At 43.5% G+C, this 16,581-nt stretch overlaps 1 protein-coding gene across 2 annotated transcripts in view; it reads right to left on the minus strand.

Annotated features, from left to right (window-relative positions):
- The window catches only part of EPB41L1 (erythrocyte membrane protein band 4.1 like 1), a 209,528-nt gene that overhangs the window by 55,348 nt on the left and 137,599 nt on the right, over positions 1-16,581 (minus strand). For both annotated transcript variants that reach the window (XM_063145358.1, XM_063145366.1), the window contains exons 3-4: positions 12,167-12,369; positions 7,025-7,189 (exon numbers count right to left, since the gene is read on the minus strand). In XM_063145358.1, the coding sequence (XP_063001428.1) occupies positions 7,025-7,189; positions 12,167-12,355 (354 nt within the window). In that variant the 5' untranslated portion in view covers positions 12,356-12,369. The remainder of the gene's footprint in view (positions 1-7,024; positions 7,190-12,166; positions 12,370-16,581) is intronic.

The following is a 16,581-nucleotide window of genomic DNA, read 5'->3' on the forward strand; positions in this document are numbered from 1 at the left end:
GAATGGGGAGAAATGGCTTATACCAGCAAGAAGCAATAAACGCCAAGAGCAGCCTTTTTAAATAAAGCAATTAACATTTTCTCATAAAAGCATTACACTGTATGCAGAGACTCCTCATTAACCTGCACAGCAAAAGGCACTGAATCAATTTAGGCATTTAAACATGGATCTTCTTTTCTTTTCTTTAATCAAGAACAGGTTCAGGAGATCAAGTTCCCTGAGTGACAACCTGCACTGTAAAACTAAACAACAGGGAACGAGAAAGGCACCGATAACGTGTTTGGTAGAAGATAACGAAATGCTGCGTTCTAAGCTGCCTGCAGGAGGAAAGGACGTTGACTGAGAAACTGCCAGATATGTCACACCTATTTGGTGTCAGATCAGAAAGCCTCAGCTAAACTCATCTTCTCTCCAATTGCTATGGTCATGTCAGTGTTTTCCATCAGTCTCTGTATTTGCCCTCTACTATGCTTTGCATCATTCTCAAGATTCTAGTCCAAAGGTGAGCAACATGTGACCTGTGAGCCACATGTGGCCACTACTGTCCCACCCGCCCCCAATTTTTTTAAAATAATAATTTATTGTGGGAAAACAATCTGTAGCACTGCAAAGTGCTAAAAATGTCAAATTTAGCTTGTTTGCAAACGGATCACATTTAGCATGAAAGTAAGCTAAATTTGACCCTTTTAGTGCTCCATAGCAGCTATGGATGCCTATTTGGGGTCAACTGGTGGGCCCCAGAACTCTTGAAGCTGCCCACAACTGTTCTAGTTCTTAGTTTTAAAGCTCTCCACATGTTAACTGCTACTCAAATAACATCCCTCATTTCCACTTACATCCCCTCTTGCTTCTGCTCCATTTCAGTTCATTTCCTCTCCTTCCATGTCAAGCCCTGTACATGGAATATCTACTCACCCATGCCCCATTCCTAAGGCTTACCTCTACTGCTCAAGTTTCATGTATTTAACAATGCTTTTCCTAAATCAACATGGTCTCTTCTTATGTTCTGCTCCATAGCCTTTCTCAACGTTCTGCTCTCAATTCCACACAGCTCATTGCCAATGCTTCCCCCTCATCTAATGTAGAGAGCTAGCTGTTTTGGCAGGGATCCTCATTTCAGTGCAGTGTGTCTAAACCAGGCTTCCTCAACCTAGTGCCCACCACATATGCTGGAATATTATTATTATTATTATTATTATTATTATTATTATTATTATTATTATTATTAATTTATATAGCACCATCTATGTACATGGTGCTGTACAGAGTAAAACAGTAAATAGCAAGACCCTGCCGCATAGGCTTACATTCTATTAAAATCATAGTAAAGCGATAAGGAGGGGAAGATAATGCAAACAGGCACTCGGTAGGGTAAACAGGCACAGGGTAGGGTAAAACTAACAGTATAAAGTCCAAACAGCATCAAGTTTTAAAAGCTTTAGGAAAAAGAAAAGTTTTTAGCTGAGCTTTAAAAGCTGCGATTGAACTTGTGGATCTCAGATGTTCTGGAAGAGCGTTCCAGGCGTAAGGGGCAGCAGAAGAAAATGGACGAAGCCGAGCAAGGGAAGTAGAGACCCTTGGGCAGGCGAGAAACATGGCATCACAGGAGCGAAGAGCACGAGTGGGGCAATAGTGTGAGATGAGAGAGGAGAGATAGGAAGGAGCTAGACCGTGAAAAGCTTTGAAGGTCAACAGGAGAAGTTTATATTGGATTCTGAAGTGAATTGGAAACCAGTGAAGAGATTTCAGAAGTGGAGTAACATGGTCAGAGCAGTGAGCCAAGAAGATGATCTTAGCGGCAGAGTGGTGGACAGAAACCAGCGGACTGATGTGAGAAGAAGGAAGGCCAGAGAGAAGAAGGTTGCAGTAGTCCAACTGAGAAATAACCGGTGCATGAACAAGCATCTTGGCAGAAGAGACAGACAAAAATGATCGAATCCTGGCAATATTATACAGGAAAAAACGACAGGATTTAGCTACTGCCTCAATACGAGGAGTAAAGGAGAGCGAGGAATCAAATATAAAGCCAAGACTACGAGCTTCCTTGACCGGAGAAAGCGTAACATCATTGACAGTAAGAGAGAATGAGAGATGAGGAGAATAAAACTCCCATCTTCCACAGCCAGTATGACAATTGACCTTGCTGGCTGGGGTCTGATGGGAGTTACAATCCAATGCTTCTAGAGGGCGCCAGGTTGGAGAAGGCTAGTCTAAACCATTGGTAAGTTAAGGGTAACAGAACGACACAGATCTTTCTGTGTGTTCCTCAATGGGAAAATATCAATCAGAGTCTTCAGAGAAGGACAACTAATTCCATGAGCCCTTTCAGGCCTCTCAAAAACTCATCTCTTTTGCTTTGAAAGTTCCTTTAATAATCTACTCAATTCCATCCCCCCCACTCCCTTTTGCTTAAGAGAACTTTCATCTCTGCAACAATCGACCCCACTGAAGTAAGTAAAGCTCACTCTCAGCATCTCACTGTTAGAGATGTCAGCTAAAGAGCCCAGCTGCTGGAGAGCAGAGATCAAAGCCACAGACTGGCTCTGATCCTTTTCACCTTCTCTCAGTCCTTTATTTCACTTTATTTAGTTGGCCATTCAAAATAACAAAGCAAGCATCCAAAATAGCAGTCAGCAGAATGTGCCACATAAAACAGTAAAATGAAGTTCATTACACTCAACTACTAAAGGCCTATATAAACAGAAGGATTTCACAACATCGTAAAAACTAGTTAACAATGGACTATGCTGAGCCTCTTTGGGGAGGCAGTTTTACAGTGCAAGGGACACTCCTGAAAAGGCCCTGCTGTACGTCCCTGCCAGTTGTGCCTGCCTAATACAAGGAACATGAAGCAGGACTTCTTAATGGGCATTCAGGTTGACACAGGGAGAAAAGCTCTCTAACATATGCAGGGCCCAGCCTTTTTAGGGATTTACAGACTTGCCAGTTTGCATGATCACATTGGGGAAATACACCCTGATGGCTTATTTCCCCTCTGTAGTGTGCCAAACGTGTGTTGGAGGATTAGTATAATTATCCCTAGCAATGGGCTTGTCATGTCATGCAACAAGCCACCCTGGCCAGGTTCACAAAACACAACAGCCTGTGCTTCAGGGGGTAATTATGCCAATCCTCCCAGCATGCAACCAGCACATGCAGGAGAGGAAATAAGCCAAATCTTGGAATTGGGCCTGGAAGTATAAAAAGGACCTAAACCTTTGTCTACCTTTACCCCCACCCCACCCAAAACCAGGTGCTCAATAAATGCAACTAACAATAAAAAATTGATACAAAATCTCTCAACATCTAACTTATTTATACTTAGACAGGCTAGCCTTCTATTAGAGAACACAGCTCCTATGATTTTGTAAAGTAACGAAAACAGGCAACCCTCCCATGCATTACATGAGGGTAGAGAACATTGGTTATTGCGCAGATTAGAAATGTAATAAATAAATGAATAAGTAAAACTTGCATTGAGGCTAGAACTACTATGGCTAAAAAAAATCTGTGGTTCTCCCCAACAGCTGGAAATGTCTCCGCTCTCTTACTGAGTTGGTTGGTCTCCCATTGTTTGTGAGCCCTTGCACATATTACAATTGCAACTCAGGGTTGCTTTAAATAGGGCCATGTGGCAGCCACCATTATGGGGTGACCTTTTGTGTGCAAGAGCCTTACCATACACTTCAGGTGATTTCCTACTGTATAACCACCACCACCCTCTTCTGCCAGTTTGCATTAGTGTGGAGAAAATCTACCAGTCTGTATGCTTCAGCACCTTATGTAAGCAAATGATTCAACATATACTGCTAGGACTCATGCTCTCTCCCCATATTCAAACATACACATGCACGTGTGCGCACGTGAACACACACACACACACAGAGTCTGGTTTACATTTTTTCTGTCATCAGTATTTTCTTAAAAGAGGCAACATGTGATGCTTACATTTCATTTTGCTGCTTTGCTCCCACACTTCCCACATTGAATTGGCCCAGCAAAAAATGTTGCCTTAACTGGTAGGTTAATGTGTAACTACCGTGGCTCAAAGTGGAGGGCAGTGCTTGAACATCTCAAAATTAATTCTACTGAAGTTTGCAAAGAGCAGGGAGGGGGCAACAGTACACATAGCTCATGAAGGAGGAAAACAGACATGACAGAATTACTTGTTCAGCAAAGCTTCTGAGGAAAGTTGAGCCAAGGCCTTCCAACAATGCTATTCTACTTATAGGGTAAACCAGCTAGCCCCCTTCGTCTGTCATCATCTGCTCCTCTCTGTCTCTCACTTCAGTCTGCAGCTCGCAGGGGCTGCTAGTACCATAGTCCCTTATGACACTGCACGTGTGCTTTAGAAGAAGAAAGATACTCCACCATGCCACCCAGTTCTATTAATTTCTGTGTTTTTCTGTAAAACAAGGTAATAGCAATACTTCTAGCAATACTTTTTGGACTCAGGTACAGATGTTCACATATAAACCACATAGAGCAGCAAGAACCAGTCTTTCATGATGACCACTTCTGTGTATTTTGCCAAGAAAAATGACATCATTAATGTATGTGCATAACGAATGCAATCACTCTTTTATCTGTATCACATAGAAGTATCATAAGATACTCAGTGCAATCTTTCTGTAATTTTTTATGGAGCTGCACACCCTGTAAAATTTCTATCTTCCTTAATGCTCTGGTTTGAAACCACACTGCATATATCTGCTTGGCATTCATTCTTTCATTGGGTGACCATATGAAAAGGAGGGCAGGGCTCCTGTATCCTTAACAGTTGTATAGAAAAGGGAATTTCAGCAGGTGTTATTTGTATGCATGCAGCACTTGCTGAGAGCCCTACATGGTTTGGGTCCAGGCTACCTGCAGGATTGCCTTCTCCGGTACAATCTGCCCTGGACACTCAGATCCTCTGGGAAAAATCTACTTCAACTAGCAAAAACTAGATTAACAACTGTTACCCAGAGGACCTTCTTTTCTGCTGCTCCTCGACTGTGGAATGGCCTGCCGGAAGAGACTTGTCAACTTAACAGTCTACTAACATTCAAGAAAGCTATAAAGACTGATCTCTTCCGGCAGGCCTATCCAGTGGAATTTTAAGATGTTTTAGAATGTTTTTAGGATGTCTTTTAGGATGTTTTTAACAATGTATATTATGTTTTAATTCAGTTTTATGTATTTTATCATTTATTGTGGTTCCCCGTCTCAATCAAAATGGAGAGGCGGGTAAGAATTATTATTATTATTATTATTATTATTATTATTATTATTATGATTATGATTTGTCACAACTGTTAAAGCTGCAGGAGCCCTGCCCTCTTTTGTATCTGGTCACTCTAGTAGAGCTCCTGTAGCTTTATTTTATTTATTTATTTATTTATTATTTATTTATTACATTTCTATACCGCCCACTAGCCGGAGCTCTCTGTTGTGATGAAGAGGGAATTTCACCAGGTGCTGCAGGCATACAAATGACACCTACTGAAACTCCCTTTTCTATATAACTGTTAAAGATACAGGACCCCTGCCCTCCTTTCCATATGGTTACCCTATTTATTTACATTTCCATATAGCCCATTCGCCAAAGCTCTCCGGGCAATTCACAAGACAGCTCTAGGCAGTTCTACACCCTCCTCCACCCTTTCCATTTACCAAGGAGACTGTAAAGGTGCAATCCTATGCATGTCTAGACAGAAAAAAGTCCTACAGCTCCCAGCATTATCCAGTCAGCTGCTGTCTCTCCCATTGAGGATTTTTAAGAATACATCCCGTTTCCAGGGATAAGTAGCACCCTGAGCAAGGAGCCCCTAGTCAGTTTTGCAGGGCCACCCTGGTGCAGGTGTGTTGTCCACTGCGAAAACATTGCTCAAAGCCTTGATCCCTCAGCCACTGTGCAACAGTTTGCACAAGCCAAATTTTAAAAAGCCATATTCTGAGTAGTGGCAGGGCACTATGCAATACAGTAGAAAAGTAGGTTTTACTTTTAATACTTTTGTTTTGTTTTGTAGAAGTTCCCGTCTTTTGGTAAGCATCCTTTATTTTAGACTATCCATTTTTTTATCTTTAAAAATAATAAAGATATAAATATAAAAGGTATATGGCCTACCTCTTACAGATTACAGCTTTATTTTATTATTTACATAGTGCTAATATGTATTCGAAGTGCTCAGTGACATTGCCTCAAAGTACCTACCACAAATAACAAAAGTGGAACTTGAAGAAGAAAGATACTTTAAAGCTAATTGAAGGGAAATGATTTTTGCAATCAGTACCCAAACAATCTGTAGAACCTTGAAAGAAAGGTTGCCGACACTTGCTTTTTGCCACCCTAGTTCACTAAAGACAGGACTTTAAAAAAAACACAGTCACTGAGCTCAGCCTGGCAAACACCCCTTAGCTCGGTGCCCTGGGCAACTGCCCTGCTTGCCCACCCCTAAGGCCTGCTCTGCCTTTTTCTTCACCATCCAAGTAAAGAATAAATTGCTCTCCATCATCTTTATAGAGATGTGAGCAATGGCTTGGATATGCAGGAAAGCGGAAATATCCACAGAAAGGAAGGGACAGGTAGTCATACAAATGAGCTTTTATAATAATAATCTAACCCTGTCACTTGCATGCTATTAATAACATTCTTCTCCTTGAGGGATCCCAGTCACAGTTACACAAGTGTGTGTGCGCACACACACATAATGCCAACACGTCATCTTCGCCTTAATACATAAATAGCAGGCAGCCCACACTTAGAAATGCATGAGTCACTCACACCTGCTTTCCCTGTGCATCCCTATGAAGAGACAAACACACACACACACACCCCTCTTTGGCAGAACTGAAAGCATTAATTGATTTCACACATTGATCACAATTGAGAGGGGTTTTTTGGGGGGGGGTTAATGTGCATTTTAGCAGGCACTCTTCCCAGAGAAAGGGTGCCCAGTGACCATGGTATTGCATAGTGTACAATCCACATAAACTTAGCAGTTGCATTCAAAACAGCAAGAAGTAGCGTCTCCTTGCTCACCTCCACTTCACACTCGTACTCAGAGGCATCAAGCAAGGTCACTCTGCAGATGGCACTCTTGAGCTTCTTGGTGGCTTTCTGGGGAGATTTCTGGGTCTTGCTAGGGGTGGTTCTCTCAGATATCCCATCTGCTTCGCTGTAGTCCTTTTCATCCATATCCACAGCCTGGGAGGAAGAGAGGATGAGCCACATGCATGGTTATTCTCCACTCCAGAGGGACCCTCAGCCTTATGATCTGGGCACCCAGATTCAGCTGGGGAAATGAGATGTTGGCTTATAGCAATGGGGTTAGAACAGCCTTCTCCAACCTGGGGCCCTACAACTCTTATCATCCCCAGCTGGAGCATGATGGTAGTTGTAGTATGACACATCTGAAGGACACCACATTGGGGAATGTTGGGTAAAGGGGAGGCCAAACAGGCAACTTCTCACTGTTTAGAGCCGCAGTGCATAGCCAGAGGCGTATCTTGTATCGCAAGAACAAATAGCAATTCTCGCCCCCACCCCAGACAACACAATATTTATTATGAGAGACGTCATCACTACAAGACTTCTCTTCTTACAAGAGAAAGCATTCCATGCTGGTTGCTGTAAACTATGTGGTCTAGCAGAATAATTATCCAACCTGTGAGCAGTTTGGTGATGGGGTGTACTGGAACAGCACACTCAGCCCCATAAAATGGAAGTATTTTGGCTATGCCCCAAGATGATTTACAGTCCCTTCCTCAACTGGGCAACCATGTGTCGATCATTCTTCTATGTTCCTCTTTCCTTCATCTCCATTATCTTTCCCCCAGATCTCTTGTTTTTCCGACTGTCTGTCCTTGTTTTTAACTTTATGGCACGGTGCGTAGATCGGAAGATACTTTATACATCAATCTTATTATGAATGCTAAGAACTGAGGTATGGAGATCTATGGAGTCAGGGACAGAAGGCTCCAGTGCTTCATATAGAATGGCTAGCAGAAAAAAGAAAAGGCACAACTCTATATGGAACTATGAAGGTTTGTATCACGTGTATTGGCTGCACTGTTTAGCTTTCTTTAGACAACAAGTTGATACCCCCTGACCAAGTGCTGAGTATATGCAGCCATGACTTGCCTTCTCTCTGGTTGTGGTTTTATGTCACTGCACAGCAGCATTTTATCTGAAAGCTTCCACTGTGAAAAAGAAAGAAAAACCACCCAGAAAGCAAAAGATGACATCCCCAGTGGGCACAATAATCACAATAAGGGGAAATTGTTAAGATTCAGGATCTGAACACTGTAAAATGCCAATGGCTTGGCACTCTCCCAAGGCAACTGCTCTGATGCCTCTCAGTGTAAAGTCTCACTAGAGCCCACACAGTAGCTAGGAAGGCAAGGCACTTCCCATTAGTGGTATCCTGGAGATCAATCTGGCACTCAGCAGCAAGATGAGAGCTGGTCCTGCGGCAATGCTAATCCCTTGCACTAATAAGGCATGTATGACACAGAAGAACCTAAGGGGTGGGTGGGGAAATGGGGATGGCCAGGGTTGGTTTTTAGCCATGCAAGGATTACAGAATTTGACAGAATCACCTGGAGAGAGAAGCCAGACACATGGGTTGAAACATCCTCCTTTCCGGGCAGTACTCACAGCCTTCCACAATACAAACACAACATTTACTCAACCAAAGCCTCATTTGATGCTCCTGGCAAAAGAGCCCTTCTGAATCAATGGACAAACAGACCATGAAAAACTGTACATAAATGCATGACGCGAGAGTCTCTCCCTGAGATGGCAGTGCCGATCTTCTAATGCATGAGCACTTAGTGCCCCCAGGCAGATCCTCAGAGTAGCCAGATTTCTAACTTGTTTCTGAAGTTCCAGAGTGAAGATTTCAGGAGGTCTTGGGACTGCTGAGGGCCATGGTCAGAGGCAGGGATAGCCACCAGGTGGCACACAGGCCACCTCCACCCTGGGTTTCCCTGGCCCCTGGCCCTCTTTCCTGTGCCAGACTGTGAATCGCTTCGCTGCTTTGAACCAGGCAGTCATATTTTCATTTCTTGATGGAAGAGCTGATGGGAGGATTCAGACAGGAAGTGGTACAGCACAAGGGTGGAAAACTTTGGGGCAGTCCAGAGGCCATTTTCCAGCTCCTGGAACTCCCCCGTGGGCTGCACTCCTGCTGCTGCCGCACCACCAAAATGGTGTTGCAGCGGCAAAAAATAATAGGCTGCTTGCTGCTGAATTGTAGTCGCAAACTGCTACAGAGGCATAGAAGGTGCAAATTTAAGCCTCCTTTTCAACCTATGTAGCAGTTTGCTGCCAATTTGTTTGCAACTGAACCGGTGAATTTCAGGGGTGTTGCAGCAGCAGCACAGGCCAGGGGTGCGCGGGATGCATGTGCTCACAGGCTGCGTTTTGTCCCACCACTGGTAGAGCACCTTGCATTCACATCCAATGAGAAATGGTTCAGGCCAGGATAACCACATGCCCCTTTCCCCCTGCAGTTATCTCTCCCATTAGGGAATGAGAGGTCACCTCAGAGACCTCTGTAGTGAACAACAGCATTCTGGGGCAACCTAACATTTTTCAGAGTCAGCCAGGGGCATCTATCGGGGTAAAAGCAGTGTGCTCAGCCTTTAACCATGTCATTGGTACCAACTTGAATGAAAGCAGAGAGCAAGACCGAATCATGCACAGAGATTCCCTCTGCCTCATTAGAGAGGCCTCTTTGGCAAGTTCTTGTTTCTCAATGGATGGGACACCTGCAAAGTAAGGAGACAGCATGCCATTCTTATTGTGCAGGCACCCTCCCACTTCTTGGACCTGGGGTGTTGGACTCTTCTTGATTTGTGCCCCCACCCCACCCAGCTGAAGTTTGATCAGGAGGAATATGATCCCCTCCCCACATTCAAGAACTTGCTTTGGGCAAGACATGGATTTTCACTCTGACTGGTATCTTGGTTATCCTGTTCAATCAGCTCTGGACAACTTACAAGTACCTTTAAGCACATTTTCTCAGCCCACCCAGTGGCTGCTATGTATATTATCAAACAGGGAGCACTCTCAGATGGCTCAGAATCAGTCCAGATAATTGCCATGAATATCAGATGGAGCCGACTTTGGGCAGATGAAATGACATCTGAGAGTTGACAAAGAAAGAATGTTTATCTCTTCTCCCCACTCAATCCACACAGCTTTTTAGACATTTGCTTTTTTTGCAGGGCAGGGAGTGGAATGACATCATTCCTTTGTTTTCATCTTGTTCTTTGGCCTCCTAGCTAGTTCTTCACAAGCCAAGGGCCATTTTTCACTCCTTCAGAAAATAACCCTGCATCTGTTGACCTGGCCGCTCCATGTACGTATATGACTGTTCTGGCCATTTAACACACTCATTAACTCTGCTGTTTGTCCAAACCTGGCATACTGAATGAGATGTAAGGGCACTCTCTCTACTCACTAAAGGAACTTCCTAAAAGACAAAAGGAAGGACAACCATTGTCAAGCTTGGAACAATGTCAGAAGGTAACACAACCCAATTATACTCACCGCATCATTGTCTTAGGGGAGAAATAGGGATCCTGCACACAAATGAATTTTAAGGAAGAATTAAGTCTCTGTCTGACAGATGGGCAGGGTCAAAAATTTAACCTTGGTAGAAAAAGCTCCATATTGATTCGCCGTCACTATGAGACTTCCATACGGCCTCACGCGTCGTTCTAAGCAGGAGCAAGGCAGTGCCGCAGGCTGCTCGGCCATGTGAAATGGAAAACAAACTGCAACCTCCCCATGGCACATGCAGCCCCTGATGATGATCATCCTGGTTTGGAGATTTATCTGGGAGAGCATCACGTGCCTCCTTCTCTTCCATAGAGGGCCTGGTTTTCCCAGAGGATAGAAGCTGCAGTGCTCTTTTTCCCTATACCTCAAAAGGGCATTCCAACAGGAACTAGAACAACTCAATGATGGTTCTGAGTCATACTGTTGTCCCATAATCTCAGCAGGCTGAGGGAAATAAGGACCGTTGCACAAGCTTTGATAAAGACCACCTCCATGAAGACTCCTTCGCCCTAGGCTGTCTCCACCACCAGCTATTCCAGCAGGCTTAGGGTGACCATATCAAAAGGACAGGGTTGCATAGAAAAGGGTTGCATAGAATTTCAGCAGGTGTCATTGGTATGCATGCAGCACCTGGTGAAATTCCCTCTTCATCACAACGGTTAAAGCTGCAGGAGCTATACTAAAGTGGCCAGATACAAAAGAGGGCAGGGCTCCCACAGCTTTAACTATTGTGATGAAGAGGGAGTTTCACCAGGTGCTGCAGGCATACCAATGACACCTGTTGAAATCCCTTTTTCTATGCAACTGTTAAAGATACAGGAGCCTTTTCATACGGTCACCCTAAGCAGGCTATATTGGGGGAGACAAGAGGGAAATTCCACCAGTCCTGCTGAAAGACTTATTATCCCCTCTTCTCCCCCCACCCCCAATCCTTTTTTGCATTTGTGTGGTGTTCTTTTAGATTGTCAGCCTGCGGACAGGTACTCTCTTGTTTTATCAATTGTATGTGAGCTGCTCTGAGAGCCTTTTCGATGGAAAAAATGCCCTCCCCTGCTCACATTTTCTTCCCGGCAGTTGGGAATGCTGTAAAATGGGTTTCTATTTGTGCTGAAAACTGGAGATGTTTGTGTTTTGGGGCTCACCCTCCACCTCTGCCTTGTCCTCAGCCTTTTGGGGCAGGTTACTTGGCTTTTGCCATGCCTCCAATGGCAGCCTTTTTGTGATGTTGCCCAGGACAGTTTCTCAACTTGCCAAATGTGCCCACGCCTCCAAAAGGTTGCCTACTTAGAGCAATTGCTTAGCCAGTCCACCTAACTTCCAGCCCCCAGGTGGGACACTTCCCACACAGGGAATTTTCTGCGAGCGCAGAAAGCCCAGTCATGCCCGCCTCCAGATATAATGACTGGAACGCATACGATCAGTTTGGTTATGGAAAGCCAAAGCTGCAGTTGCAATGGGCTCAAATAGAGAGGGGATTGGGACCTCACTCTCCACATGCTCAAAGGCTCTCTCTTCTATACTACTTCACATGTCCAATGACAGAGTCCCGGCACTGAAAACACCTTCTAGGCCTCCGCCCTGGTCATATTGTTCTCAGCAGCCCGTTCAACTCACCCGTTCTGCATGTTTAGAGTCACCGGGGGCTCCTGGCTTCTCATTAGCCTCAGCTTCCTGGTTGTTTGCAGTGGGTGTGGAGCTGCCGGTCACTGCGTTTGGCCCACTGGCCGCTGCCTCTAGCTGCTGCTGTGGAGTTTCCTCTTGGGCATTCTTCACTTCTGAATCTGGGCCCGTCTCTGTTGTCATGGTTACTAATTATTCTGCATTTGAAAAGGTAAAAAGAGAGGAACAAGAAAGGGATTAAATGTGCAATCCTGGCTATGGCAATGATTTCTTTCCAAACCTGCAGAGACACATGTGCCTCCTGGTGATGACAGACATACAGAAAACTTAACTGCAAAAGAGGTTTCCAAATCAAACTTACACGATCACTGCATCAGCCACTGTAGGCCAATCTTAAACACTCCACGCTACTAGGATGTTACAGATGGAAATTTTCATAGTAAATATTTCTTGATGGAGTGGCCTGATACTGACATTTATTATTGCTCAGAGCTCTGCTCCGTTTGGACCTCTTTTGGATTAAGAGAACATAAGACGAGGTGGGCGTTTGCAGAGACACTGTTTGCAGGGGGCAGCAAGCCACCCACACATCCCATGTTTCAGACCAAGGTGATCAAACTTCTGAAGGGCCTGCATGTTTATTTACATGACACCCCCAACAAACACATATACAAGGATCAGACATAGTGCTCCCAGATGCTCACTAACTCCATCTACAGTTAGGTTTATCTTGCACTAATGAATACTTGCTTAACCACAGATGTTTATGCAGTGGCGAGAACAAGTTTGTGAACCCTACTGATAATTACAGAAATTCCATAGTTTACCATGATAGCCTTCATGAATCAATACCAGTTCTTTTGTAAATAGCCAATAGGGTTTATATTAAACAATTCCATGTCTTGTGAAATAAAACAATGTATTAATTAGGCAAACAATGTGTACTTAAGAGTTAGGGTATGTGCACAAGTAAGTGAGCCCCTGGCTGCAGCAGCCCAATTAAAGGTAATAATTTGAATCAAGTGTTTAAGTAATTAGGTAGATCTTCAGGGTTGAGTTTGGGAGGTCCCACCCAATAAAAGGATCAGAAATTTTGTGAGTTTGGTCTTCACCATATGGTTGTGTAGAAGCACATCATACCACGATCAAAACACATATCTGAGGATCTCAGAAAAGCAGTTATTCCTGATCAGTCTGGAAAGGATTCCAAAACCATTTCTAGGGATTTGGGTCTCCACCAATTGACAGTCAGGTGCATAGTCTACAAATGTAGAAGGTTCAAGATCACAGTCACCCTACCCAAAAGTGGTCATCCTACCAATATCTCTCCAAGAACAAATCAGCACATCATTCAGGAAGTCAAAAATAACCCCAAAGTAACATCCAAGGATTTGCAGCTACTCTCACCTTGGCTAATACAAGTGTTCATGACTCAACATCAGAAAAAGACTGAACAAGAATGATGTTCATGGGAGGATAGCCAGGAGGAAACCACTGCTTTCTAAAAAGAACATTGATGCTCATCTGAAGTTCACTAAAGATCACATAGATCACACACACCGACTTCTGGAAAAACATTCTCTGGACAGACGAGTCAACAATAGAACTTTTTGGCCTCAATGAAAAATGTTATGTTTTGTGAAAAACAAAGGCTGAGTTCAAACAGAAGAACCTCATCCTAACTGTCAAGCATGGTGGTTTGGAATGTGATGGTTTGGGCCTGCTTTGCTGCCTGAGAACCTGGACGGCCTGCCATCACTGTCACAACCATAAATTCAGCACTGTATCAGAAGATTCTAGACAACGTCAGGCCATCCATCCATGAGGTGAAGCCAAACTGAAAATGGGTCATGCAACAAGACAATGATCTTGTTGCATACAAGCAGAACTACAAAAGAACAGCTGTGGAAGAAGAAATTCCATATTTTAGCGTGGCCTAGTCAAAGTCCAGATCTAAGCCTCATCTAAATGTTGTGGCAGGACCTGAAGTGACCTGTTAATGCAAGGAAGCCCTCCAATGTCACTGAGCTGAAGTAGTTCTGTAAGGGGAAATGGGTCAAAATTCCTCAAAACCAATGCAAGAGACTGACCAACAGTTACAAGAAATGTTTACTTGAAGACTTTGGTACAGAATCTAAAGGTTCACATACTTTCTCACACATGGATATTGAATGTTGAATATGTTGAAAATAAATAAATGTTGAAAAAGCATCATGTTTGTGTATCATTTGTTTAATGAGATTATCTATTGTTCTTTATCTAGGATCATGGGGTTATATGAAGATCTAAGAACATTTTAGGTGACAATCCTAAGGGATTCACTACCTTTTTCTCACCCCTGTAACTTCCAATACTTTCCCTCTCTGCTAGTGCTATCAAACCAGAATGGGGAACATGAGGCCCTCCAGATGCTGCCAGACTGCCACTCCTACCATCTCTCATCATTAGCTATGCCGGCTATGGGGGAACATATGTTCCCCACCCCTGCTACAGAAGCTTGAGCAGAAGAGGAAGAATATTAACAAAATCTCACAAAGCCAGATCTTTCCCTCTGGGACTTAGAGAACCACAGCCTCACATGGAAGCACTGTACTTAGCCAGTGATTGCTTGTGGCACCCAATCTTTCCTCCTCCTTGTTCCAAGGAAATACAATCCACATGCATATTAGAATTCACAAGCAAACTCCTTGATTGCTGAGCCCTGACTTCTAGCCGTTGGGCGGCTGACCCCATGTTGTGCATTGCCATCCGGGCTTAATGAGATGGCAGATGCAACATAAGGGCATAGATTAATGTGGTGTTGCCTGTACCAAGTTAGCAGCATTTCCTCCAAATTACTAGCATTGCTGATGGGATCCCAGCTCTCAGGTTCCATCCCAGTGGTGGTACAGACAACACAGCAGGTCTCACAGCCTGAGCAGGCTCATGGAAAACAAGATCCAGACATGCTGAGAAAATGAGATGCCTGCTTTTCCGAAGAGCTACCGAAATACTGACATCTACCCATCTAAGAGAGCCCATTCTGTAGCTTCTCATCTTTTTCTCCCAACTCAAAGTCTCTTAGCAATCCATGCTGTTTGCTCCATCTTTTCTAGCCCTCAATCAACTTGTGGCTTGAATTCTATTCTATATAGGCTGGAGAAGAAAGAAAGAAAGAAAGAAAGAAAGAAAGAAAGAAAGAAAGAAAGAAAGAAAGGAAAAAGCAAGGCTTCAATCTGTTTGGAGAACAGCATTTTTACACTCACCCACCCATCTCAAGTTAGCATGGTATGCATTTCTGGAATTTCATGAAAATGTGATGCAAATGAAGCTTCAACCTGGGAGGATTAATATCCATCAAGCAAGAGATCACACTAGCTGGGTGGCAGCCAGAAATCTTGGGAAGCTATTCAACAGTATACTCAGCAATATATTAAGTAGCATAACACACATTTTTCATGTGTAAGGAGGTTGGAGAAGCTTTTTTTAGGATAAAGCCTGCATTCCTTCATGGGAAAGTGGGCCGGGGGTGGGGGGCATAGCCGCAGCGTGTGAAAGCCAAATGTGAGCAGGAAGGGACACCCTGTTCACACAACACCAGTCATTAAGTTACTATCAGAGCTGACAAAAAGAGAAGAATTGAATAGCATTTTGTACTTTTAAAATGCTATAAACACATGACTACTAACAATAAAGGCAGCCAAGTTAGTCACTGTGAAACTAGAGGGGAAAGGGGGAAATTGCCCTTCAAGGCAAATACAACTGGAACTGGTCAGGAGACAGAATGTCCAACTCCCCGGAGTTCTGGCCATTGCAAACTTCTTTTCAATACTACATTTTCAATACTAATTTGGAACAGAACTGTCAAAATGAACAATACATTTTTTGAGACTGAAATGTTGAAATGAATAAGTTGATATAATTGAAGGAGTGACATGTTTGCACATGCCAAAATAATATTTTCCCCATTTCAAAATGTCACTTCGAAGTGACATGTTTTAACCTCCCCTACTGACAGGTCATAAAAAAGAATGAAAGTCAGGACAACATTTTCTTAAGAACACCTTTGACATTGACGAATCTCATTTTCACATTAAAACATAATAATAACAATGCAGTTGCTACAAAGATACCAAGAATTTATATAAAGCCCTTTTTCTATTATTGGCAATGCCAGCTTAGCTTCAATTTCTGTATAGAATTTCTACATTCACAGTGTGTGTGTGTGTGTGTGTGTGTGTGTGTGTGTGTAATGCAGAGAACTCTCCATCACCACTGCTATATAACCAGAACATCTACTTCTTTTTGAATCCAGTCATCAATTAAGGAATAGGTGATACCATTTAGTCTCAGCTATTGCAATGGGGTAACCATTTAGATATTGTGGCACACAGGTAGTTTGGTTATCAACACGAAATACGAAATCCAGG

The sequence above is a fragment of the Elgaria multicarinata genome, chromosome 1 (assembly GCF_023053635.1).
Source record: "Elgaria multicarinata webbii isolate HBS135686 ecotype San Diego chromosome 1, rElgMul1.1.pri, whole genome shotgun sequence".
NCBI lineage: Eukaryota > Metazoa > Chordata > Lepidosauria > Squamata > Anguidae > Elgaria > Elgaria multicarinata.